At 39.9% G+C, this 26,457-nt stretch overlaps 1 protein-coding gene across 5 annotated transcripts in view; it reads right to left on the reverse strand.

The window, feature by feature from the left end:
* PHF8 (PHD finger protein 8) overlaps window positions 1-26,457 on the reverse strand; it is an 87,088-nt gene that overhangs the window by 56,234 nt on the left and 4,397 nt on the right. For all 5 annotated transcript variants that reach the window (XM_028092867.2, XM_028092866.2, XM_028092868.2 and 2 more), the window contains exons 3-8: window positions 10,094-10,179; window positions 9,616-9,724; window positions 5,220-5,380; window positions 4,460-4,601; window positions 2,917-3,103; window positions 538-700 (exon numbers count right to left, since the gene is read on the reverse strand). In XM_028092867.2, coding sequence (XP_027948668.1) covers window positions 538-700; window positions 2,917-3,103; window positions 4,460-4,601; window positions 5,220-5,380; window positions 9,616-9,724; window positions 10,094-10,179 — 848 coding nt within the window. The remainder of the gene's footprint in view (window positions 1-537; window positions 701-2,916; window positions 3,104-4,459; window positions 4,602-5,219; window positions 5,381-9,615; window positions 9,725-10,093; window positions 10,180-26,457) is intronic.

Below are 26,457 nucleotides of genomic sequence, written 5' to 3' on the forward strand. Positions count from 1 at the left end.
ATGGAAAGACATACTGCGTTCACAGAAGACTCAACATGGTAAAGATGTCAACTTCCCCAAATTGAGACAACTGGGGGAACTTTTTCAAAACACAAACTGAGATCCCACCCCAGACCTACAAATTCATAATTCTAGGGGTGAAGCCTCGGAATGTATTGTTTAGAGGGAGAAGCCCCACCCCACCCCAAGTCACTCTGATTTATAGCCTGCAATGCCAGCCTCCCAGTCACTATCCCTACAGTCATGGGGCTGAGAGACCTATTCCCTATCCATTCACCAAGGTGACATCAGCCCAGTGCAAGGGAGTCCATCAACCTCTTCCTGGACCTTCCCACTTGCAACCTCATGAAGTGACCATGCTGCCCATTGGCCATCATGTGAATTTTCCTGTGGTCCAGTTCTGAGTTATCAGCTGATATGAGAGGGATATCCCACATAATCAAATCAATACATCATGGGAAGGCACTGGCTCTGGTGCCACAACCTCCCATCCGCTTCCCACCCTCCTGAAACCCTCCCAGAGGGACCCAGGAAGACCTGTAGGAATGAAAAGTGTCTGTCCTTGCTTCACGGAACACTTATAGCACTTGTCCACCTGGTCCCCAAAGAACATCTCGTTCTGGTTAGAGGAGCTGCTCCAGCACTCAAAGAGAGTCAGGTTGGCATTTGTTGGGCGGATCAGGTAGAAGATCTTCTCACCCTGAAACAAAAAGAGGTTGAAGTGCCAAAAATATCAAGAGTTTCCAGAAAAATCCTCCAGAGGATCTCCAAAAGGATATTCTCTCTCTCATGCTCCAAGACCATGTAATATGCCAGAATTCTTTCCCAACTCCATCCAAGAATCATTTTCATGTAGATTTGAAAACTTTAAAAGGTCCTTTTGCACTTTGTGCTTTTAAGCTTCTGTAAGATTGACAAAAAAATTTGGAAAGGGCATTTCAAACAAAATTGTTCAACTTAGGACAAATGTACACCAAAAGCTCCTATTTTAGATGCAATGCCAAATGAGAAATGGCCTCTATAGATGAGTAGATCAATACTACTAGCCCTAAGAGAATTTAAGGCCACATTACTGATGAAAAGAAAATTGAATTTGCCTTTAAATGCCATTTACAAAGAGTGTTCCTTCTCACACCTGCAATCAAAGCTAATAAAAGTTTAAAAGTTCAGTAATTGCCCAAGGACTTCTAGAAGATTATATGTTAGGCAATTATCTGTTGGAAAAACATTTTATTTCCTAATTATGTTTTGCCTGGCCAATCACCAGATAGATTATTTGGCAGAAAAGAAACAAAAGCCCCCTAGTACAAAAACACCCCCAACCTACAGCTTGATTAGTTTAACCAATATTTCATGATAATAAATTTCAATGTAGAAAGCAACATTAGAAATTACCTATTGTAAAATTGGAGAAATCTGAATCAGATCAGATTAGATAATAGTATTATATCAATATTAATTTCCTGATTTTGATAACTATACTGTGGTTATAAGAGAATGCTCTTATTTTCAAGAAATACACACTGAATTATTACAAGATAAAGAGATACCACGTCTGCAACTACTCTCAAATGTTTCAGAAAAAAATATATAGAGGGAACTTCTGTATTATGTTTGCTTTAGAGAAAGAATATAATAAAATGGTAACATTGGGCAATCTAAGTGAAGGGCACACAGGAATTCTTCCTACCATTTTGCAATTTTTCTACAAAACAGGAAGTATTTTAAAATAAAAAAGTTAGGGGCATCTGGGTGGCACAGTCAATTAAGCGTCTGACTCTTGGTTTTGGCTCAGGTGGTGATCTCATGGTCATGAGATTGAGCCCCACATCGGGCTCCGTGCTCAGCGCAGAAGTCTGCTTGAGATTCTCTCTCCCTCTCCCTCTGCCCTTCCCACTTGTGCTCTCTCTCTCTCTCAAATAAGTAAAATAAAATAAAAAAGTTAAGTCTAACATTTGCACAATAGTGATTTACATTCTCCAATTTCATGTTAAACCAATGGAAACAACTAGTTTAAGATTCGTGATCACTTGGACAAGAGCCATACCCAAGTTTTCTGCTCTTTCCTTGGCATTTCTGATAAGAAAATTAAATAGTGTGATGGTGGAAAAGAATCAAAATTACTTAAGAAATTTGTTTTCCAGACCTCAAAAGTCCTTCATAGTCATTGACAATCAATATGCTAATTACAAAATTTTAACAACCACTAAAAGGGAAACTATCCATAGGAAGGTTGACATTAAAAAAAAAAAAAAAAACTTGTCATATATGCTGTATCTTTTTTTTTAAATAAGACTTTACTTATTTATTTGAGAGACAGAGAGAACAGGGGGAGAGTAGGAGGGAGAAGCAGACTCCCACCGAGCAGAAGCCCGATGTGGAACTCGATCCCAGGATGCCAGGACCATAACCTGAGCCGAAGGCAGCCGCTCAACAGACTGAGCCACCCAGGTGCCCCTATGCTCTATTTTGATGGTAGTGGCAGTTATATGACTACATATAACTATCAAAACTCATCAAACTATACACTTGGAATAGACTAATTCTATGGTGTATAAATTATACCTCAATAAAGATAGTAAGGGGGAGGGGAAGTTTCTCATGTTACCAAGAATTTCTATAGTAAATATGGACATTTCCATACATAGTCATAGGAGTATAGATTGGTTCAATTAAGATAAACAGTCAGAGAAAACCTTACGTTATTCAAAAAAAATGTTAAGCATCAAAACTGTAGAGACAGTTTATATGGCATATCCACTAAGTGCCCAACCACAAAAGAGTAGTTATATGGAAATGTCACCCAAACAGAATCTGGGAGGCGGGTAGACCTCAGCAGCCTATTTTTTGCTGCCACCTGAAACAAAGAGGGAGGCCCAAGGCCAGGCTGCCTCTAGAAGTCACATTCATTCCTACCTTGAGCACATGATACCAGACCGAGGTGCCACCAAAGTCAATGTGAAAGTCTGTATAGCTATCCCGCACACTCATGAGGCAATACTTCTGCACATTGGGCCTCTCAAATATACACTCCTCTGGCCACAAGTTCTCCACCCATGAGAGCTTCCGAACAATCTTGGGAGTCTCCACAAGGTTAGAAAGCCTAACAAGGAAGGGGTGGAAAGCAGATGTCAGCTGACTGGGAATTAAAGGTTAAAGCCTGAATAAAATGTTCCCCATCCCAGTGAGAGTCAAATAAGAAAAAACACTTACTTCAGTAAGTCTGGTCAGCATCCTCATTCCACTCAGCTCTAGAAGTCCCAAATCCCAACTCCACAGAATTCCCCAGTTAAAGGAGATCATTTCCTCCACTAAATGCTCATAACTCTCCCAACCTGGATCCACTCACTTGGTACTTGGTCAATAACAGTTACTGTACTGTCCCCATCCCATACTGTCTTTATGAGGAATCATTAGAGAAACCTCTCAAGGGCTCAGTTTCAGGTAAAGAAGTACTTCTCCCAAATATCTCGTTGTTTTTATCTTATGTAAAACCACACACCTTATAATATTGCACTCCCTTCCTTGTCCTGACCTTCAGGAAATTCAATGAAAACTCTACAGTCCTTCTCTACCAACTATCCAGACACTCATACATGCATTTTGTGTGCAGATCACCCACCAGATGCATCCTATTTCCCCACCTTTATTTTCCTTTTGTTCCAATTTTGTCTATTTTTCCCCCTCTGTATCTCTGTAAGCTACTTCAAATAGTCTTTCAAGATGAAGTGAGGTACAGTTTTTTTTTAAATCCTCAGGTTGTTAACTTTGTATGTTAAAACCAACAGCAAGGGTTTTAATATTGTACTATAGTTATGTAAGATGTTGCCATTGTTGGAAACTGGCTGAAAAATACACAGGACTTCCCTGTGTATTTTTTACAACTTCCTGTAAATCTGTAATTATGTCAAAATTAAATGTTAAAAAAGTAATCAGACAGTAAGCTTTCTAAGTACAGATATGTTATAATTTTTTGGGATCTCCCACAGTTCTGAGCACAGAGAAGACTACATATATCTATTGAGTCCATGAGTCCACAGAGAGTAATTTAAAGGTTATCAGCTTTTTCTTTTAAATCTAAGAAACCTTATCCTTAGAGAAACTACCTGGGGTTAATTCAGTAAATCTATTTCCAGGGACCTATCCTGGGAGTTAAACAATGACCATACCACAGTCTAAATACCAAAAAAAAAAAAAAGGTCTAAGAAAGCTGCCCTAGCTCTTGAAGGAGACAAAAATTAATTAAAATAGCTATTGTATACTCTATCCAATGCCAGAAACTGTAGAAGAGAAACACAATTTGGTTGTTATAATGTGATCATCTACCCTAGAAAGTATAAACCAATTCATCATCTCAAAGGAAGAAACTACCAAGAGGAAGGGAAAGAAACACTTATACTCAGTATATCACAAGTTCCAGGGACTTTGTTAGCTTTCTACTTACCCCTGCCCTTCCTACCTGGTATCAGAGAATTCCAAACTAATGACATTGAGGACTTTCTCCCTCTTCCCACTGTAATAATATTTCACAAAATCACCGAGCTTCATCTTGCAGTCGGCCTGGCGGGTCACATCAATCACATCAATCTCTTTGTCAGAACCTGGAATAAAGAGATAGGTTCTGCACCAAGTGGTCTTGGACCAGGGAAGCTTCCCTCCCCTCCTCACCTGTCCCTAGAATGGACTGACACTCAAAACTTCTCACCTCAGACACTGTATTTGTGTGCACATGCTTAGGAGGTAGGGGTAGAAATCCCTCACACTCTCCTTAGATCTATGTGCTGGATCCAGGCCTGCTAGAGCAACAGAACAGCCTGACATACAGCCTCACTCACAGTACAATCCACGTACCTGGGCCCTGTTTCCTCACTTCTCTTGCTATCCCCAAACACTCCTGCCCGGAAGACAACTGGCACATGAGGGCAAAAGTCAAAGGCTTTCTCATCTCAATAGAAGAGAGACCACCATGATCCCTGGAATTCCCCAGGTAAAAGAAAAAATGGGGCTCAGCCTGGGGGGTTGTGGCCTACTAGGAGGAAAAGGAAAAGAAAAGCAGGATTTGGGTTCTAGTTTTGCCAAAGAATGACTCTGGGTAAATCACTTTACCTCAGATTCCCAAGATGGCTAGAAAAGAAATGCAAAGGTAGACTGGAGGGGAAGGGTCACAAGACTTGATGGGAGTAAACAATGTCACAGTTAAGAGGGTCCATGGTGCTTACCAACATAGTGTTCCACATCCCGCACAGTGAATGATGGTGAGGGCAGCGTCATCCCCAATCCATCCTTCTTCAACACTAGGATGGGCACACTGAAGCTATTCTCTTCCAGGAATTCCACAGTCAGCTGACTTCCAGTGGGCTTCAGAATCACTTCATCTGAGCTGTGGGCCACATGAGAGAAAGCCTGAGCCCCAGAGGCTCTGCCACTGAAGGCCTCCCTTGATGCTGTCATTCACCCAAGGGGTGGGGCCTTCCTTAGTGGACCTTAATGTGGGCTGGCAACTAATGGCATACACCTCATGTGCCAGGAAAGAAATGACCTGTCCGAGGCAAAAAGCCTGGTCACTGGCAGAGGTGGGGAGCTAAACCTAGGACATCTTGTCAATAGGGTACTCTTCGCTGGATGGCAAAAGAAGAAATCAGCCAACAGCCTGCCCAGAAAGAAAAGATGTATCTGCAAATTTAGCTAATTTCCTCTAACCCAGAGCAGCATCACCCATTTAAAACATTGGCAAATAAAGAGAAAAGACTGATTTTTGAATGACATATCCAACAAAGGGTTAGTATCCAAAATATATAAAGAACCTACACAACTCAACACAAAAAACCACAAGTAATCCAATTAAAAAATGGGCAGAAGACACGAACATATATTTCTTCAAAGAAGACATACAGATGCCCAACAGACACACGAAAAGATGTTCAACATCACTGATCATCAGGAAAATGCAAATCCAAACTACAGTGAGATATCACCTGTCAGAAGGGCTAAAATCAAAAACAAGAAACAAGTGTTGGCGAGGATGTAGACAAACAGGAATCCTCATGCACTGTTGGTGTGAATGCAAACTGGTGCAGCCACTATGGAAAACAGTATGGAAATGCCTCAAAAAAATAAAAATACACGGCGCCTGGGTGGCTCAGTTGGTTAAGTGACTGCCTTCGGGTCAAGTCATGATCCTGGAGTCCCGGGATCGAGTCCCACATCGGGCTCCCTGCTCGGCAGGGAGTCTGCTTCTCCCTCTGACCCTCCACCCTCTCATGCTCTCTCAAATAAATAAATAAAATCTTTAAAATAAAAATAAAAATAAATAAAAATAAAAATAAAAATAGAACTGCCATATGATCCGGTAATCACACTACTGGGTATTTACCCCCAAAATACGAAAACACTAATTCGAAAGGATACATGCACCCTTGTGTTTATTGCAGTATTATTTACAATAGCCAAATTATGGAAGCAGCCCAAGTGTCCATCAATAAATAAATGGATAAGGAAGATGTGGTATCTATGTGTATATATATATATACACACACACACAATGGATATTATTCAGCCATAAGAAGGAATGAAATCTTGCCATTTGCAACGACATGGATGGAGCTACAGAGTATACTGCTAAGCTAAATGAATCAGTCAGAGAAAGACGAATACCATATGATTTCACTCATATGTAGCATTTAAGAAACAAAACAAAAGAAAAATAAAGAGACAAACCAAAAAAGACTCTTAACTATAGAGAACGAATTGATGGTTACCAGAGGGGAGGTGGGTGGAGGGGATGGGTGAAATAGGTGACAAGAATTAAAGAGCACACTTATCATGATGAGCACTGAGTAATGTAGAGAAGTGTTGAATCACTAGATTGTACACCTGAAACTAATATAACACTGTATGTTAACTGTACTAGAATTAAAATAAATTTAAGAAAGAAGAAAAAGACAAGACTGATTTTAAAAAAACAATTTTTACAACCACTTTCTCAACACATATACTTAGTTAACTAGAAAACAGTTTTTTTTTTTTTAAATCATGCTGGAAATAGACTATTTGGCCAAGTTGTGTTGGAACAAACATCTGGAAAAATATTAAGCTCAATGTCTATCTCACTCTTTTACATAATTCTAGATGGATCTAAGATTAAATTGAAAAACATGAAATCATAGAGTAGTAGAAAAAATATGGGAGAGACAAGGCCCAGTAGTAATTAAAAATAGCAATAAATAAATTTAAGTACATAAAAATTAAAATTTCCTACAAAGAAAGTTAGGGGTGCATATATCTTTTTGAATTAGTGTTTTCATCTTCTTTGGGTAAATACCCAGTAGTAAAATTACTAGTTCATATGATATTTTTATCTTTAATTTTTTGAGGACCCTCCATACTGTTTCCACAGTGGCTGCACCAGTTTTATTCCCACCAACAGTGCACAAGGGTTCCTTTTTCTCCACATCCTCTCCAACACTTGTTATTTCTTATCTTTTTTATTCTAGCCATTCTGACAGGTCTAAGGTGATAATCTCATTGTTTACTGTAGCATTATTTACAATAGCTAATATATAGAAGCAACCCAAATGTCCATTCATAGATGAATGTATAAAGATTGGGTGTATACACATACATACACACACACACACACACACACACACACGCACACAACAGAATATTACTCAGCCATAAAAAAGAATGAGCTCTTGCCATTTGCAACAGGGATGGTCCTAGAGGATATAACTAAGTGAAGTAAGTCAGAGAAAGACAAATACTATAGGATTTCACTCATGTGGATCACGTTCATCACTCAGGAATGCATAAAATTGCTCAATTATACTGTATAGTTGAAACTAACATAACACTGTGTGTTAATTATACTTCAACAATAAATACATGCTTAAATAAAATTTTCTTCCAGAAAAGCTATTATAAATCAGTTAAAAAATAGGCAGTAACCCAATAGAAAAATTGTCAAATGACACAAGCAGGCAGCAAACAGAAAAAGAAATAAAGATGACTTATAAAGGCACAAAAATATAAGTGCCTTCTTCATAATTAAATGCAAGGGAAAACAACATATCACTTTTATCAGAAAGGCAAAAAAAAAGTTTGATAATAAACAGTGTTGGCCAGGATATAGGGAAAGAGCCACCCTCATTCAGTGTCTAGTGGTAGTATGAAATGGTATTGTCACTTTGGAAACAATTTAGCAACATTTATAAACATTTTTAAAGTACATTCTTTGTGCTCAATTCTCAATTTCACTTTTAGGTAGTAAATCTACACATATACTTATCCACATATGCAAAAACTTAAGTACAAAGACATTCACTGCAGCACTTTTTTCTAACAGCAAAATACTAGAATCAATTTAAATGTTCAATACGGTATTGGTTAAATAAATTATATATGCATACAATGGAATACTAAACATCCATGAAAAAGAATGAAAAACATCTGTATATGCTATTATGGATTAATCTCCAAGATATATAACTTAAGTTAAAAAAAAAAAGCAAGATGCAGAATACAGAGAGTATTTATGCTTTTTTAGAAAGAGCAGGATACACATACACACACACACATTTATATAAACAAAATTATTTCTTAAAGAATGCACAAGACATTGGTTGACTGAAGAAGAGATCTGAGGGAGGAGAAAGGAGACTCACTGCCTCTGAATAAACAAATCAAAGAATATTAAGTTGAAGAAACACCTATTTTCTAAATAATATTTCAATTACAGGAAAGCTGAAAATGGTTGCATGAATTAAAAATTAAGCAAAAGAGAGTGCCTTTATTCATTACTTTTTCTAACTCATTTTTATTCAAGTAATTTATTTTTAATAAGCCCATTTTAATATTTTTAAAAGGGAAAAAAAGCCACCTGTCTGGCTCAGTCAGTAGAGCATGAGACTCTTGATCTCTGGGTCATGAGTTCGAGCCTCATGTTGGGCACAGAGTTTAATTTTGAAATAAAAATTTAAAAAATTAAAAAAAACAGATTAAAAGGGGAAAATATTTTTTGATTTAAAAGAAATACTTGACCACTCAAACATTTTTTTTATTTTTAAAGTTTCCTTTTCTCTACAATGAGAGAATTAAACTTTCTGATTTTTAGACTCCTAATTGAAGCATTCCTTAGGTGCGTGTAACTATCCTCTCCTGACAGGCGAAAACTGATTTCCAATCTACCAAAAGTTTTTACAAGCAAACGTTAACATACTCTGCATGTTAAATGAAACTCTAACAATGTTTCTTAGAAAATGACTAAAACAGGGGCGCCTGAGTGGCTCAGTCAGTTAAGTGTCTGCATTCGGCTCAGGTCATGATCCCAGGGTCCTGGGATCGAGCCCCACATTGGGCTGCCTGCTCAGCAGGGAGTCAGCTTCTCCCTCTCCCTCTGCCATTCCCCCTGCTTGTGCTCTCTCTGATCTCTCTCAAATAAATAAAATCTTAAAAAAAAAAGAAAATGACTAAAACAGAATATCCCTCCCCAAAGGGAACACACAGAACCCTGCAGATATTCCCAAATGGGGGAGGTACCTAATAGGACAGCCAGTGGGAAAGTTGGGAAGAGATGGATCCTAGGCTCCCAGAGCCCTGGCATTCACCAACCCTCACCTGTCAAAGGTCCTACTCCGGAGCTCTCGAATGAATGTAGAGCTTCCAGTCTTCACTGGCTTCCCCTTGTGTGTGTCATGCCCTTTTGAAGATACACGGCGTTTTTTCACTAAGCCAGAAAAAGACATGAGACTGTGAGTCCGAATGGCCATGAGCTATGGTTCCAAGAGCAAAGGCTTCAGCAGATTCTGCTTCTCTTCCAATCTAACAACCTCTTGGAACACCTGGAGTCAATGAGGCCCTGACAAACTCAGGGCAAGTTCCTGGTGAGGCTGGTGCTTCCTCCAGGGAAGTTCCGAGGGAGATAAAGCTCTACACTTCTGCCCTCTCAGTGGGGCAGCTGCTATAGCCTGCAGGGCCTACACAGGCTTTTGATACTTCCCAAGCATTCAGGCAAAGGCAATCTCCCTTCCAAGCTTCCTTTGCTTTGTCTCACCTCTGGACCATCTCCTACTTGGAAACCCCAAGATCTACTTACTAATGGAGGGCCCATGTAAGACTTCACAGTTGGGGCAGTGGTAGAGGTCAATGTCAGCGGCCTTTTCCTCTTCGACACCAACGCAACTAGAAAAGAGAAAAATCAGTCAAGGTTTATAGAAATTTAGTTTTCATAAGGTCTAGAACTGTGCTGTCCAGTAGACATCGCTATTTACATTTAAATTAATTCAAGTTAAATAAAATTTAAATGCACTCCCTGCATCATACTAGCTATATTTCAAAAGCTCAGGAGCCACATGTTGTGGCTAAAAGTTACCATATTGGGCATATCATCAAACATATTCATCAATACAAAAAGCTATACTGAACCACACTGGTCTAAAACAATTATAACAGAGCTTAAAATGTAGACAGCAAAGCTTCATTAAGACTCAGAATGGTCAAGGGGAGGCTGGGTGGCTCAGTCGGTTAAGCATCTGACTCTTAATTTCGGCTCAGGTCATAATCTCAGGGTCCTGAGATTGAGCCCTGCATCGGGCTCCACGCTCAACAGGGAGTCTGCTTAAGATTCTCTTCCTCTCCCTCTCCCTATGCCCCTCCCCCTGCTCACACACACTCTCTAAAATAAATATTTATTTTTTTAAAAAAAGACACAGAATGGTCAAAGCTTCTAGAACAGTGCTGTCCAACAGAAATATAATGTGAGCCAAATATGTAAATTTAAATGTTCTAATAGCCACATTAAAAAGGTAAAAAGAAACAGGTGAATTTTAATATTTATTTTAACCAATATGTGCAAAATATTCTTACTTCAACATATAATCAAAAATTTAAACTTTATTGAGCTATTTTACTTGACTAAATGAAAAGGACTGAAAAGAGTATTTTATAATCAACAGTGGTTCTGAGCAAAGGATCACAGGTAATCATTTTTCTCTTCCTTATTTGCATTTTCTAATTCTCTACAATGAACATGTGTTACTTATTTCATACTGTAATGTCTAAAAAAGATTTCATTTTGAAAATTTGAGTTTGCATGTATGTGAGGTGGCAATCTTACAAAATCAAACCCTTCCTCACCAAAGAAGTCATCAGCAGCCCCCCTAATAACCTCTGGCTAAGATCAAACTCCTAAATTACTTGTTCAGCCACACACAGCAGGGAGCATAAAAATAGGGCAGAACTCTATAATTGTTTCATCTGAGATCATGTTCACAAACTGACTTCCTGGGATCAGGACCCCACCACCATCCCAACCGCTAATCCTATGCCTGTAAAACCTGCTGCATATCAATATAAATTGGGAATATCACCATCAACTTGGTAGGTTTTTTTTTTAAGGGCTCAGAGAATGTATATAAAGTGCTTAGCACAGTGAGCACAGAGAAGCACACCTCACCCTTCACCTGCCTAAACTTTTTTTTTTTTCAGATTTTATTTATTTACTTGAGAGCACGAGAGGAGAGAGAGAGAGAGAGAGAGAGAGAGAGAGAGAGAGCGCATGAGCAGGGGGCGAGAGGCAGAGGGAGAGGAAGAAGCAAGCTCCCCACTGAGCAGGGAGCCCGATGTAGGACTCAATCCCAGGACCCTGGGATCATGACCTGAGTTGAAGGCAGCTGCTTAACCGACTGAGCCACCCAGGCATCCCTAAACTTTCTGTAAATATATTCCCCAGACCTTGTAGCTAACTCACTTCCTCGGACTATATGCTTTCTGTCTTACACTCGTTAGCCTTGGACACTGCTCAAGAAGGAACCCCTCCAGTCGTTCCTCTCTCCTGAACTTTCATCCCATATAGCTATGTGTGTTTTCTACCCCCAAACATCCACTGGTCATCAACATTCCTAACTTTTCTCTTGTACCCCCAGCAACCCCATTCCTTGGTAAACTTCTCTAATTCACATCCCCTTCAACAAACTCCTTCTTCACTGTCCTGGCTTAACTGACGGCAGCTTCTCCCAGGAGAAAGCCATTTTCCCTGTATGAGTGCCACTCATTGTGGTCCACAGACTAATGTTGATCCGTGAGCTGTTTCCCACAGCTCTGTGGTAAGTACAAAAAGTCAGAGTAAGCATCCAAAAACCTGTATGGCAATTTGGCTGAGTAATTTTATGTCTATTGTTGAATCTAACAATAAAAAAAATTGGGGCTTGTACTTTGTATAGCTTTTTTTGTTCAACCATTTTTCTAGCAATTCATTTTTGATTTTGCCAAATGATTGGTCCATTACGGATTGGAAAGTTAAAACAAACCAACCAACCTGGTTCTTAGCCATAGAAAGTCTAAGAAGCACTGTGCTAGAGCCCTGTCAGGCAGAAGCTGTGCATTCTACCAGCCCCTTGTAACTCAGGGCTGTGCTGGGGTAGACATTCCCCTCACTCTCCAGTGAGACTTTGAGATCATCTCTCCTCTACCCCTGTGTAAGATCTCTTACTCCCTTGAGCTTCATATCATCTAGCCATGCCTCTTCCCACTCCTCTTCACTGTCAGCTACGCAACTCCCCAACATAACCCTTTCACTTATTAAAGAACCGGCTCACAGATTTCTCTCCATTCCACGTCCTGCCAACATCCCACATGACATCAGTATTGATGCAGAGGCCCAACATCCTGGGCTCTTAGCTCTTTGACCTTCTCATCTTCAGAGGCTGCTCTGCCCACTCCCCTTTCAGCTATCAATTCTCATGGTCATCAACCGGACCTTGTCAACACTTGCAATTGCTCCACATCTGGAATATGAAACTCATACATCACACAATATGACCACAAATGTAATCATCCAGCTCTCATTCATTATACCTGTTCTTTGCCCTCAAAATCCCTTGATCCTACTTTTCACCTACTCTTAACTTTACCCCTCTTCCCCAATCCAGCTTATATTCTAGCATTCCTCACTTCAGCCATTCTCCTACAGATATCCTCCCTTGCCCCGCTGCCTTTCCATCACCCCCATGTGCAAATCCCAACCCTGGCTCAATCCAACCACGTAACACTGGACCATTGGACATGGCTGGAGAAAAATCACCCATTGGATTGGTGCCACAAAGAATTTACACTGTCCAAAATATCTGAGTCACAGAATAGCCAACGCAATACCGAATGAAAACAACAAAGTTGGAAGACTGGCGCTACCTAACTTCAAGACTTACTGTAAAGCTACGGTAATGAGGGGTGCCTGGGTGGCTCAGCCGGTTAAGCAACTGCCTTCAGCTCGCAGGGTCCTGGGGTTGAGCCCACGTTGCGCTTCCTACTCAGCGGGGAGTCTATTTCTCGCTCTCCCTCTGCCCCTCCCCCTGCTCATGCATGCACTCTCTCTTTCTCTCTAATAAATAAAATCTTTAAAAAACAAAAAAGAGGGCACCTGGGTGGCTCAGTTGGTTGGGCGACTGCCTTCAGCTCAGGTCATGATCCTGGAGCCCCAGGATCGAGTCCCACATCAGGCTCCCTGCTCAGCAGTGAGTCTGCTTTGCCCTCTGACCCTCCCCCCTCTCATGTGCTCTCTCTTTCTCTCTCTCTCAAATAAATAAAATCTTTAAAACAAATAAAAATAAAAACCAAAAAAGATTTGAAAAAAAAAAATAAAGCTACAGTAATCAAGTCAGTGTTGTACCGATGAAAGAGACAAACAGATCAATAGAACAGAATAGAGACCCCAGAAGTAGAGCCACATAAATAAAGTTAACTAACCTTTGACAAAAGAGCAAATGGGACAAAAAGATAGTCTTTTCAACAAATGGTACTACAACAACTGGACATCCACATGCAAATGAATGAATCTGGACACAGACCTTGTACACTTCACAAAAATGAACTGAAAATGGATCACAGATCTAAATGTAAAATGCAAAACTGTGGCACTCCTAGAGGATAACATAGGATAAAAATCTAGATGAGCTTGGGTATGGCAATAATGACGTTTTAGATGTAACACTGAAGGCATGATCCATGAAAGAAGGAATTGATAAAATAGACTTCATTAAAATTAAAAACCTGATCTTCAAAAGACACTGTCAAGAGAAGGAAAAGACAAGCCAAAGACTGGGACTAAATAGTTGCATAAGACATATCTGATAAAGGATGTTATCCAAAATATACAAAGAACTCTTAAAAATTAACAATAAAACAAACCCGATTAAAAAATGGGCAAAAAGATCTCTATAGAAACCTCACCAAAGAAGATATGCAGATGGAAAGTAAACATATGAAAAGGTGCTCCACATCACATGTCATTAGGAAAATGCAAATTAAAACGAGATATCACTATACATCTATCAGAATAGCCAAAATTCAGAACACTGAAAACACCAAATGCTGATGAGGAGGCAGAGTAAAAGGAACTCTCATTCACTGCTGGTGGGAATGCAAAAATGTACAGCCATTTTGGAAGACAGTCTGGCAGTTTCTTACAAAACTGAACATACTCTTAACATACAATCCATCAATCACACTCCTTGGCATTTACTCAAAGGAATTGAAAACTATGTCCACACAAAAACCTACACATGGATGTTTATAGCAGCTTTATTCATAACTGCCAAAATCTGGAAGCAACTAAGAGGTAGGTGAATGGATAAATAAACTGTGGTACATCCAAACAATGAAATGTTTATTCAGCGCTAAAAAGAAATGAGCTATCAAGCCATGAAAAGGCATGGAGGAAACTCAAATGCATATTACTAAGTGAAAGAAGCCAATCTGAAAAGGCTACACATTATATGATTCTAACTACAGGATATTCTGGAAAAGGCAAAACCACAGGGACAGTGAAAATGTCAGCAATTGCCAGAGGTTAGGAGGGGAGAGAGCGATGAACAGACAGAGCACAGAGAATTTTTTTAGGGCATTGAAACTATTCTGTATGATACAAAAATGCTATAATGGTGGATGCATGTCACTATACATTTGTCCAAACCCATAGAATGTACACTCACCAAGAGCAGACACGGATGTAAACTATGGTCTTTGGGTGATAACCATGCATCAGTGTAGGTTTGTCGATGGTAAATGTACCACTCTGGTGAGGAATGTTGACAGTGGGAGAGGGTATGAATGTGGGGACAGGAGGAATATGGGAAATCTCTCTACCTTCCTCTCAAGTTGACTGGGAACTTTAAACTACTCTAAAATATAAAGTCTACTGAAAAAATATCTGGGTCATGCTTCCTCACAAACCTGTATTTCCCTGCTCCGGTCTCTCTCCCAGTATCCACAGTGGCTATTTCAAATCCTTGATTCCACTACCTCCCTCTCCTCTCTCAGAAAATGACTCTGCCTGCTTCTTAGACAAAATGAAGTAATTAGAGGGGAACTATCTCAGCTTCCCACACTGACGCCACCGCCTTCTGCACCCGTCCTTTCCTCCTGTTACAAAGAAAGGAATATCCTTCCTCCTTTCTAAAGTCAGCTTTTCCACCTGGGTCACACCTTTTTTATCTTCTCAATTAACCCTTCTTTCTTCAGTATCTTCAACCTCTCCCGCCCTCCCTTTCTTCCTTCACCTTCACAATAGCATTTAAACAGGCTCACCTGGATCTTTACAGATAAAAAGGAGAAGACGCTCCCTCCCGTCTGCCCCTCTCTGCCACTTCACAGCCAAATATCTTCTTTGCTTAAACCTGTGCAGGTTCATAATGATTTATCTGGACAGTCGTCACTTACATATAGTACAAAACTCGAAAGGTACAAAACTGTATACAGTGAAAAGTCCACCTACTTCCTGCCACCTGGTATTGTCCAGAGACGTTTTACCAGCCAAAACCTTCTTTAAAACAGTGCTCATCGATATTCTGACCTCCTTAGGGATACACGCAATAAGCACTTCTCTCCTTTATCTCACTCGATCTCTTAGCGGCATTATCACAGAGGATGCTGACCCTCTGCTCTCTCCACTTGACAAGCTCTCTACCCTTGACTTCCAGAACACCCTGTCTGTCTGATGTCCAATTCTTCAGTTAACAGTTGATGAGCATCTGCCAGGCCCTGGTCCAAGTGCCGGGGAGATAAAGACAGAACAAAGCATATAAAAATACCTGCCTTCATGGAGCTGACATTCTAGTGGGGGAAGCAAACAACAAACAAAATAAATCAATGTAATTAGTAAAATATATTGTATCATAGTGAGAAAAGCCAAGTGGAGAAATCCAGCAGGAAGGGGAATATATATGCATGTGTATATAACTACACACACACACACACACACACAGGAGTTGGGGATGACAACAGTGCTGAAATTTTAGGTAGGGAAGCCAAAAGGCACTGAAATTTTATGTAGAACTCAATGACAAAATGACTTTTTTTAAAAAAAGATTTTATTTATTTATTTGACAGAGAGAGAGAGAGCACAAGCTTGGGGAGCGGCAGGCAGAGGGAGAGGGAGAAGCAGGCTCCCCACCGAGCAAGAAGCCCGATGCTGGGCTTGATCCCAGGGTCCTGAGCCGAAGGCAGACGCTTAACCCACTGAGCCACCCAGATGCCCCACAAAATGACTTTTGAATAAAGACCTGAAGGGAGTAAGGGAGCAAGCCTCATATCCATATGAGGGATATGAGGGAAGAGCATCACAATTACAGAGAAAAGCAAGTACAAAAGCCCTGTGGCAGGAGTGTGCTTCTTACTGAAGCGATGGAGAGGAGGACAGTGTTCTGGAATGGAGAGAGTGGAGGGGACAGTGATAGGTCAGAAAGGTAATGGGCTCATGCAGTAAGGACTTGTAGGCCATCATAAAGGACGTTGGCTTTTCCTGAGTGAAAAACTGGATGAAATCCATGGGACAATTATGAACAGGGACGTGATGTGATCTTAATTATGTCTCTGGCTGCTGCTTCTGTTTCCCACCACACTCTTTTTCTTCTGCTCACTCCTTAAAGGTTGATGTTTCTGAGGCCTTCTTGCCTAGGCATTCTTCTCCCCTCACTTTCCCTTGTTGATCTTACACACCTCTAACAGTAAGCCAGATCTCTCTGCTGAGTTTCAGACCCCTCCCTCAAAATGCCTTCCGGTACTTTACTGGATAGCCTCCTTACATATTTCAAATTTCACATGCCCAAATTCCAACTCTCCCTCTGCCTGCACCCTAAACCTGCTCCCTCTCTTGGCAACTGGCACTGTAACCTCAGACTGTCTGAGTTTATATCCTGGCTGTGCCTGACACTTATTAGCTGTGGGATCTTTTTTTTTTTTTTAAAGATTTTATTTATTCATTTGACAGAGAGAGAGACAGCGAGAGAAGGAACACAAGCAGGGGAAGTGGGAGAGGGAGAAGCAGGCTTCCCACTTAGCAGGGAGCCCGATGTGGGGCTCGATCCCAGGACTCTGGGATCATGACCTGAGCCGAAGGCAGACGCTTAACGACTGAGCCATCCAAGCGCCCCTAGCTGTGGGATCTTGGGCATGTTACCTCTCCGTGCCTCAGTTTCCTCATCCCTAAGGTGGGGATAAAAATTGTATGTACATCATAAGGTTATCAAAAATAAATGAGTTAATCCATACAAGGTGTTTACAGCAGTGCCTGGTACACAGTTAAGTGTCTGTACGTGTTGCTATTACCATTCAAGTTATCATCATGTCCTATCGTTCTATCTCTTGATTAGCTATCAGCTGTGCCCTGCTGTCATCCTTCCAGCCCCTGCCCTAATCCAGGCCCCTGTTACCTCTAACTGGGATTACTGTCCTGTCTTCCTAACTGGGCTCCTGGCCTCTACTCTGTCTTCACCCAACTGGCCCTCCACACTACAGCCAGAGTGATCATTTTAAAAATACAAATTGATCCTGTCAACCCTTGCTCAAAACCCCTCACAGGCTTCCTATTTTTCTTAAGGTAAAGTTTAAACTTACCACGGTCTAAAAGGCCTTGCCTCTCTGGCCTCACCTCTGGCCTCTGACACGCAGTGTCAGCTACATAACTGGTGAGGCCTGGTGCAAATCAAAATCAGGGGCCCCTTGTTCATAAAATGGGGGGGGGAAGCTTTTTCCTTTTTTCTGTAGTCTCTCTCTCAACTTGTCATAGGGCTTTTTGTTATTTATTGTCATGTTCCCTTGGCATGAGACTACTCAAGAGGCAAGTACAGGCCACGGCCTGTGACTCAGTGCATAGGATGTATGCACCTAACCCTGACTCTCTTGCACTTGCATCTGGGCCTGGCGCAGTCAACAGAGAACCTGTTTAGGAAGTAGGGAGGCTGCAGGAGGGAGGACCACATGTGAGCGAAAGCTCTAAGTCCCTAGGACACACTCCACTGTCCCACTGGATTTCACATACAATACACAAATTCAAAGGTAAAGTTATTTTTTTAAAGATTTTATTTATTTATTTGAGAGAGAGAGAGAATGAGAGATAGAGAGCACGAGAGGGAAGAGGGTCAGAGGGAGAAGCAGACTCCCCGCTGAGCAGGGAGCCCGATGTGGGACTCAATCCCGGGACTCCAGGATCATGGCCCGAGCCGAAGGCAGTCGCTTAACCAACTGAGCCACCCAGGCGCCCCAAAGGTAAAGTTATTAAGAATTTCAAGATGACAACCACAAAGCATTAAAACTCAAGCATGGGGTCCCCTTCCAAATGAGGCTGTGTGTGACTGGTCACACGCCCATGATGTCAGACCTGCTCTAAAAAGTCAGCTGGTCTCTCAGCGCCATGCTTTTTCTGGTTTTTGGGTCTCATCACACATGGCTCCCTGTGCCTAGAACATTCCTGCTCTTCCTCTTCCCTGCCACCATGGCACCCCCCACACACTATCCCTATTTCAACACTCACCATGTGGACTTGCAACTGCTCATTTACTTGCTATCTGCCCCCACTACATTTGGCAGACAGCACTGATCTTGTTCACCAGAAGCCCTCACCTTATCCATCTCCCAGTCTTGTTTTATTTATTCTTCAACTCAATCCAACATTCATTGGCCTAGAGAATTCCTCACATCAGGAAGAGAGATGGATGAAAATCAGACTTCTGGCTGCACTATCTCAATAATCATCACCTGGGGGGAACCTGGGTGGCTCAGTTGGTTTAGTGGCTGCCTCCGTCGGTTAAGCGGCTGCCTTAGGCTCAGGTCATGATCCCAGGGTCCTGGGATCGAGTCCCACATCGGGCTCCCCCTGCTCTGCGGAGAGCCTGCTTCTCCCTCTGCCTCTGCCTGCCACTCCCCCTGCTTGTGCTCTCTCTCTCAAATAAATAAATAAAATCTTTAAAAAAAATTATCACCTGGGACCCAGGGTCCTAAATGCTAATTTGCTTCCTTAGTGAAGAGGCCAATTATCACAGCATCAGGTCTCAAGATTAAGATGAGTTATCCCCAGTGTGTGCCAGAGAGCCTGGTACATGGTAGGCATTCAACAGGATTTGTTAAAGGAGTGAATGCACAAATTCAATAAATACTGATTGAGAATAGCCACTGCCCTCATGAAGTGGACAATCTAGAGGGGGAGACAGGCAAGTGGTGCCTGTTTCATAAGTGGCAAAAAGTAGAAGAGCAGGCTAAGGGGGTGAGGGGAAAATGAGCGAATTTGAAGCCTGCATAGAAGGAACTGAGTAGAAAACTGAGCTATGAATATGAATGATACATGTATTATCACATTTAATCTCCATAATCAATCGGGGCATTCACACAGTATTCAGAGGCACTATAGCACAGAGGTTAAAAATACAGCGTTGGGAGCCAAACTGCCTGGGTTCGAATCACCTCTGCCACTTACTGGATGCATGAACTTAGATGGAGATAAGAAGGCAACCTGACTAGGGGCAGCAGGACCTGAAGTAGTGGGGGTCAACAGAGACCAAGAGACCTGGACTTCTATTCCACCTGTCAGTAACTAAGTAGCACTCCCTTCCCCTACCACTAAAGTGCAGTGTCTAAAGAGGCCTGCAAAACCAGAATAATACCCAGAATCTCATAACATAATACCCCAAATATCCAGAAGATCATGAAAATAAGCACTCGTTATATGAAAAACAGGGAAAATCACAACTTGAATGAGCAAAGGAAATCAATAATCTCAGAGCTGAGATGACACAGATGTTGGAATTATCTGATAAGGATTTTAAAGGCATATCATAAAAATGCTTCAACGAACAATTACAAACATGCCAGAAACAAATGGATAGAAAATGTCAACAAAAAAATAGAGAATTTCTGCAAAGTAGAAGACATAGAAAAGAACCAATGGCACTTTTAGAACTGAACGCTACAATAACTTTAATGGGAATTCATTGGATGGGCTCAACAGCGAAATGGAGACAACAGAGGAAAAAACAGTAAACCTGAAGATAGAACAGAGATTACCCGACTTGAACAACAGAAAGAAAACAGACTGAACTATGAACAACTCTACACCAACAAATTAGACAACCTACAAGAAATGGATAAATTCTTAGAAACATACAATCTACCAAGACTGAATCAGGAAAAAATAGAAAATGTGAACAGACCAATTACTAGTATGGAGACTGAATCAGCAACAACAACAATGAAACACTTCCAGTTAATAGCAGCCCAGGACCAGATGGCTTCACCAGGGAATTTTACCCAAATATTTAAAGAAGAATTAATTTCAATTCTTCTCAAACTCTTCAAAAATAATCAAAGAAGAGGGAAGACTCTCAAACTCATTTTAGTAGGCCAGCATTATCCTGATACCAAAGCCAAATAAAGACACTAAAAGACACTACAAGAAAACTACACACTAATATCCCTGATGAATATAGATGCAAAAATTCTCAATAGAATACTAGCAAACTGAATTCAGCAGTAGATTAAAATAAGCATTTACCATGATCAAGTGGGATTTATCCTTAGGATGCAAGGATGTTTCAATATAAGCAAATCAAGAAAGGTGACACATCACATTAATAGAATGAAAAAAAAAATCATGTAATCATCTCAGAAAGCACAGAAAAAGTATCTGACAAAATTCAACATCTGTTCATGATTAAAAAAAAAAAAAACTCAAAAAACAGGCTATAGAAGAAATGTGCCTCAACATAATAAAGCCCATATACAACAAGCCCACAGCTGACATCATACTCAGTGGTGAAAGGTTGAAAGCTTTTCCTGTGAGATCAGGAACAAGACAAGGGTGCCCATTCTCACCACTCCTATTCAACACAGTACTAGAAATCCCCACCAGAACAATCAGGCAAGAAAATTAAATAAAAGGCATCAAAATTAGAAAGGAAGACGTAAAATTGTCACTATTTGCAGATGACATGATTTTATATATAGAAAATTGTAAGATTCTCCACTAAGAAACTTAAATCTAATTAATGAATTCAGTAAAGTTATAGGTCACAAAATTAATATACAAAAATCAGTAATATTTCTCTACATTAATAAGTCATCTAAAAAAGAAATAAAGAAAATCAGCCCATTTACAACAGCATCAAAAACTGTAAAGTACTTAGGAATAAAAATAACCAAGAAGGTGAAAAATCTCTACATTGAGAACTATAAGACATCAATGAAAGAAATTGAAGATACAAATAAATGGAAAGATAACCTCTGTTCATGGATTGGAAGAATATCGTTAAAATGTCCATACAAGGAACACTTGTACACTGTTGGTTGGATTTTAAATTGGTACAGCCACTATGAAAAAAAGTATGGAGGTTCCTCAAAAAACTATAAATAAAACTACATGACTTAGTGATTCCACTTCTAGGTAAATATCCAAAGGAAACAAAATTGCTATGTTGAAGAAATATCTGTACCTCCATGTTCACTGCAGAATGGAAACAACCTAAGTATCCACCAAAAGATGAATGGACAAAGAAAATGTGACACATACACACACACACACAAAATGGAATACTATTTTATTAAGCCATAAAAAAAAGAAATCCTACTGTTTTCAACATGGATGGACCTTGAGAGCATTTTGCTAAATAAGTCAGTCAGAAAAAGATAAATAATATAGGATCTCACTTATACATGGAATCTAAACAAAAAACAAAACAAGAAAACACAAACTCATAGAAAAAGAGCTAAGACCTGTGGTTACCAGAGGTAGGGGGACTGGGGATGGGGGAATTAAGAGAAAGGCTGTCAAAAGGTACAAATTTCCAGTTATAAGGGATATAATGTATGATATGAGAACTCTGGTTAACACTGCTATATGGTATATCTGAAAGTTACTAAGAGAGTAAATCCTAAAAGTTCTCATCACAAGCAAAAAAAAGTTTTGTTTTCTTTTGTTTTTTTTGGGTATCTATATGAAGTGATGGATAGTAACCAAACTTACTGTGGTAATCATTTCATAATATATGTCAAGCAATTATACTCTACACCTTAAACTTATACAGTACTATATGTCAATTATATCTTAACAAAATTTAAAGAAAAAATAGATTAAAAAAACAGAGCTTCAGCAACCTATAAAACTAAAACCAAAGACAATCTGAAATATTTCTACAATGAAAAATAGCGTCATCAAACTCCTGAACACAAAAGACAAAGGTAAACATTTCTTTTTTTTCAGAGAGAGTGAGTGAACACATGCGAGCAGAGTGTGGGGAGAGGGCATGGGGCAGCAGGGGAAGAGGAGGAGAGAATCTTAAGCAGGCTCCATGCCCAGCATGGAGCTCAATCCCACAACCCTAAGATCATGACCTGAGTGAAAATCAAGAGTCCGACGCTTAACTGACTGAGCCACCCAGGCACCTCCAAAGGAAAAATTTTTAAAGCAGTGATAAAGAAATGACACATTACCTAAAGGAGAACACCAATTCAAGTGACTGAGGATCTCTCATCAGAAACTATAGAGGCCAAAAGGAAGTAGCACAATAGTTTTCAAGTGCTAAAGGAAAAGAACTAAAAACCCAGAATCTAATATCAAATGAAAAGACCTTCGGGGTGCCTGGGTGGCTCAGTTGGTTAAGTGTCTGCGTTCGGCTCAGGTCATGATCCCAGGGTCCTGGGATCGAGCCCCACATCAGGCTCCCTGCTGAGCAGCGAGTCTGTTTTTCCCTCTCCCTCTGTGATCTCTCTCACTCTCACTCTCTCTCAAATAAATAAAATATTTTTAAAAAAAGACCTTCAGGAATCCAAGGGAAAGCAAGACATTCTCATATGAAGGAAAAATAAGAGTATTTGTTGCCAGCAGACCTATCCTGAAAGAATGGCTAAATGAGGCTCTCTAAAAAGAAAGATAATGATAAAGGAAGGAATCTTTGGGAAGATCAGGAAGACAGAACAAGGGAAGGAGTAAAAATATGTGTACAGTATACTTTCCTGACCCTCTTGAGTTTTCTAAATCAAGTTTGACAGTTGAAACAAATATTTTAACACTATCTGATGTGCTTCTCAATGTATGTAGAGAAAATATTCAAGATAATTATATTATAAACAGGGAAGCATAAAGTAGTGTAAAGGGAAGTAAGGTTTCTACTCTTCACTCAAACTGTTAAGATGTCAATACCAGTTGATTGTGGTATATGTTATGTATGTATTATGTTAGTACCTAGAGCAAGCACTGAAAAAGCTATACAAAGAGATATATTAAAAAACATAACAGATAAGTCAAAGTGGAATTCTAGAAAATTCCACAGGAGGGTAGGATAAAGAAATCAGAGAAAAGAACAGAGGAAACAAACAGAAAATAAAACAAAACAAAACAAAATGACAGACTTAAGCCCTAACATATCAATAACTGCATTAAGTAGAAATGGTCTAAATATACCAATTAAAAGGGACAGGCAGAGCAGGTAAAAATAATACTCAACTATATGCTACCTACAAGAAACTCACTTTATATACAATGATGTAAACTGAAAATAAAGAGATGAAAAAGGATATACCATGCAACCTTTTATCCAAAGAAAGGAGTGGCTATCTTAATATCATATAAAGTAGACTTCCATGCAAAAAAATTACCAGAGACAGAGAATGACATCATAATAACAACAAAAGGTCAATCCACCAAGACATAGCAATCTTAAATGCATATGCATCAAACAACAAAGCTGCAAAATATGAAGCAATAAATGATAGAATTGAAAGGAAATAGACAAATTGACACTTGTAGCTGGACACTTCAATACCTCCTTCTCAACATCTGACTGACCTAGATAGAAAATCAGCAAGGACAGAGAACAATTCAGCAACACCATCAACCAACAGGAGTAAATCGATATTTATAGAAAACTCAACCCAACAACAGCAGGATTCTTTTCATGTGACCATGGAACATTTACCAAGACAGAGCATATGCCAGACCATAAAACAAACCTCAATAAATTTAAAGAAACTGAAATCATACAGAGTATATTCACTGACCACTATGGAACCAAACCAGAAATCAGTAACAGAATAACAGGAAAATCTACAAACACTCGGAAACTAAACAACACTCTGCTGTGTAATTCAAAGGTCAAACATGAAGTCTCTAAGGAAATTAAAAATTACATTGAACTAGGAACAGTTCAGTCAGTCAAGCATCTGACTCTTGGTTTCAGCTCAGGTCATGATCTCAGGGTCATGGGTTCGAACCCAACATCGGGCTCTGTGTGGAGTCTAGAGATTCTCTTCCTCTCCCTCTGCCCCCCACCCTCTCTCTCTCTCAAATAAATAAAATCTTAAAAAAAATTACATTGAACTACACAAAAAGGAAAACATCAAAATTTGTGGAACACAGCTATATCAGTACTAAGAGGGAAATTAATAACGCTAAATGCTTACATTAGAAAACAGGAAAAGTCTCATATCAATAACTGAAGCTCCCACCTCAAGAAATTAGGTAAAGAGGAACAAAATAAACCCAAAGCAAGCAGAAGGAAATAATAAAGGCAGAAATCAATGAGATTGAAAACAGAAAGACAATAGAGAATGCCAATGAAACAAAAAACTTGTTCTTTGAAAAGATCAACAAAACTGACAAATGTCTACCAAGTCTGAGAAAGAAAAAAAAAGATAACAAATTTTCACTATCAGGAATGAAATACCACCACACAGCCAGCCTGTGGGAATACTGTGAACAATTCTACACACTTATACATTTAACACCTTAGATGAAATGTATCAATTCCTTGGCAAACGCAAACTACCACAATGTACCCATACCCGATATTAAATATATAACTTTAATAGTCCTAAAACTATGAAATAAATATAATCCATAATTTTAAAATGATTACATTTTTAAAAGATTAAACGAAGTTAATTAGGCAAAGTATTTAGCATAGTGGCTGGCACATCAGCTAGTACTTGATAAACAAAGGTCATGATTATTTTTTTTCATTATCATTTTATTTAAATCATCACAACCACTCGGGGAAACTGAGGCTTCAGAGAGATGAAATCCTTTGCTAAAAGAGTCGGAATTCGAACCCAGTTCTGAAAGCAGTGCCATTTCCTCTAGAGTTTAGAATCACCCCCAGGGGATATGTCAACCAATACTTCCTTTATAGATAGGAAAAGTGCAAAGGGGTAAAGTTTTGCCAAAGCCCCAGACATCAATAAATGCTCACCAACTAACTCTCCACCAGTGTACAATAATGACTCTCAAAAGTTAGGGTGCATCAGAATCTTCCTTTTCATTAGATTGCTGGATCCCGGCCCAGGAATTCACATTTTTAACAAATTCCGTTAATGAACCACACTTTGAGAACAGTGTACAGTAATATGTTAGCCTGCCCATCCCCCAACATCAGAAGCTGTCACACTCCACAGAAAGGGAAGGAATTGAGATAGAATAATGCTCTAAATCAGTGGTTCTAAGGGTGGCCCCCACTCATCTACTAAATCAGAAACCCTGCAAGTGGGGCCTACCTATCTTGTCTTTTAATAGGTCTCCCACATGATTCTGATGCATGCTAAAGTTTGAGAACCACTGCTCTACAAATCAAAGTGATTTGCAAAAACCCAGCCCTACTATAAAGTAGGAGAAATAAAGCTAATACCAACTTTTTTCCACTTTTGAGAACCTGGGCTCTGGAGCCAGCCAATCCTAAATTCAAATCCAGACTTAGAAAGTAATTCCATGAATTGTAGATTCTCACTAGCAAAATGGAATAGTCACCTTCCTTGTTATAACCTGTCCAGGAAGTAACTTGGCATTACTATTCCCTAACCGGACTTTAAGAAATCTAGCCTATGGAAGTCATCAGAAACGTGGACAGGTTTGTATCACCTACAGGCATTTGTGGGCTTAACTACTGTGAGCAACCATGAAAAGTCCACAATATCGAGTCACCTTTCAATTGTGCTTAAGTACAATCTTATATGGAGCACTGTGAGCCTGGTGTGTGTGCATGCATGTGCATGCACACAACACACTGAGTAAGCAAGAGCAACCCACCAAGGACCTGATTCTCAGCTAGCTTCCTTGTTTTCTGCTGGCCCATAGAGAGAAGCATGAAAAGAGATAAAAACTTGTCTCTTTCATAGAAAAAAAAAATTAAGGCAATTAACCTGTGTCAG

The sequence above is a fragment of the Eumetopias jubatus genome, unplaced genomic scaffold (assembly GCF_037043125.1).
Source record: "Eumetopias jubatus isolate StellerSeaLion01/CBP00866 unplaced genomic scaffold, mEumJub1_p1.0 scaffold_11, whole genome shotgun sequence".
NCBI lineage: Eukaryota > Metazoa > Chordata > Mammalia > Carnivora > Otariidae > Eumetopias > Eumetopias jubatus.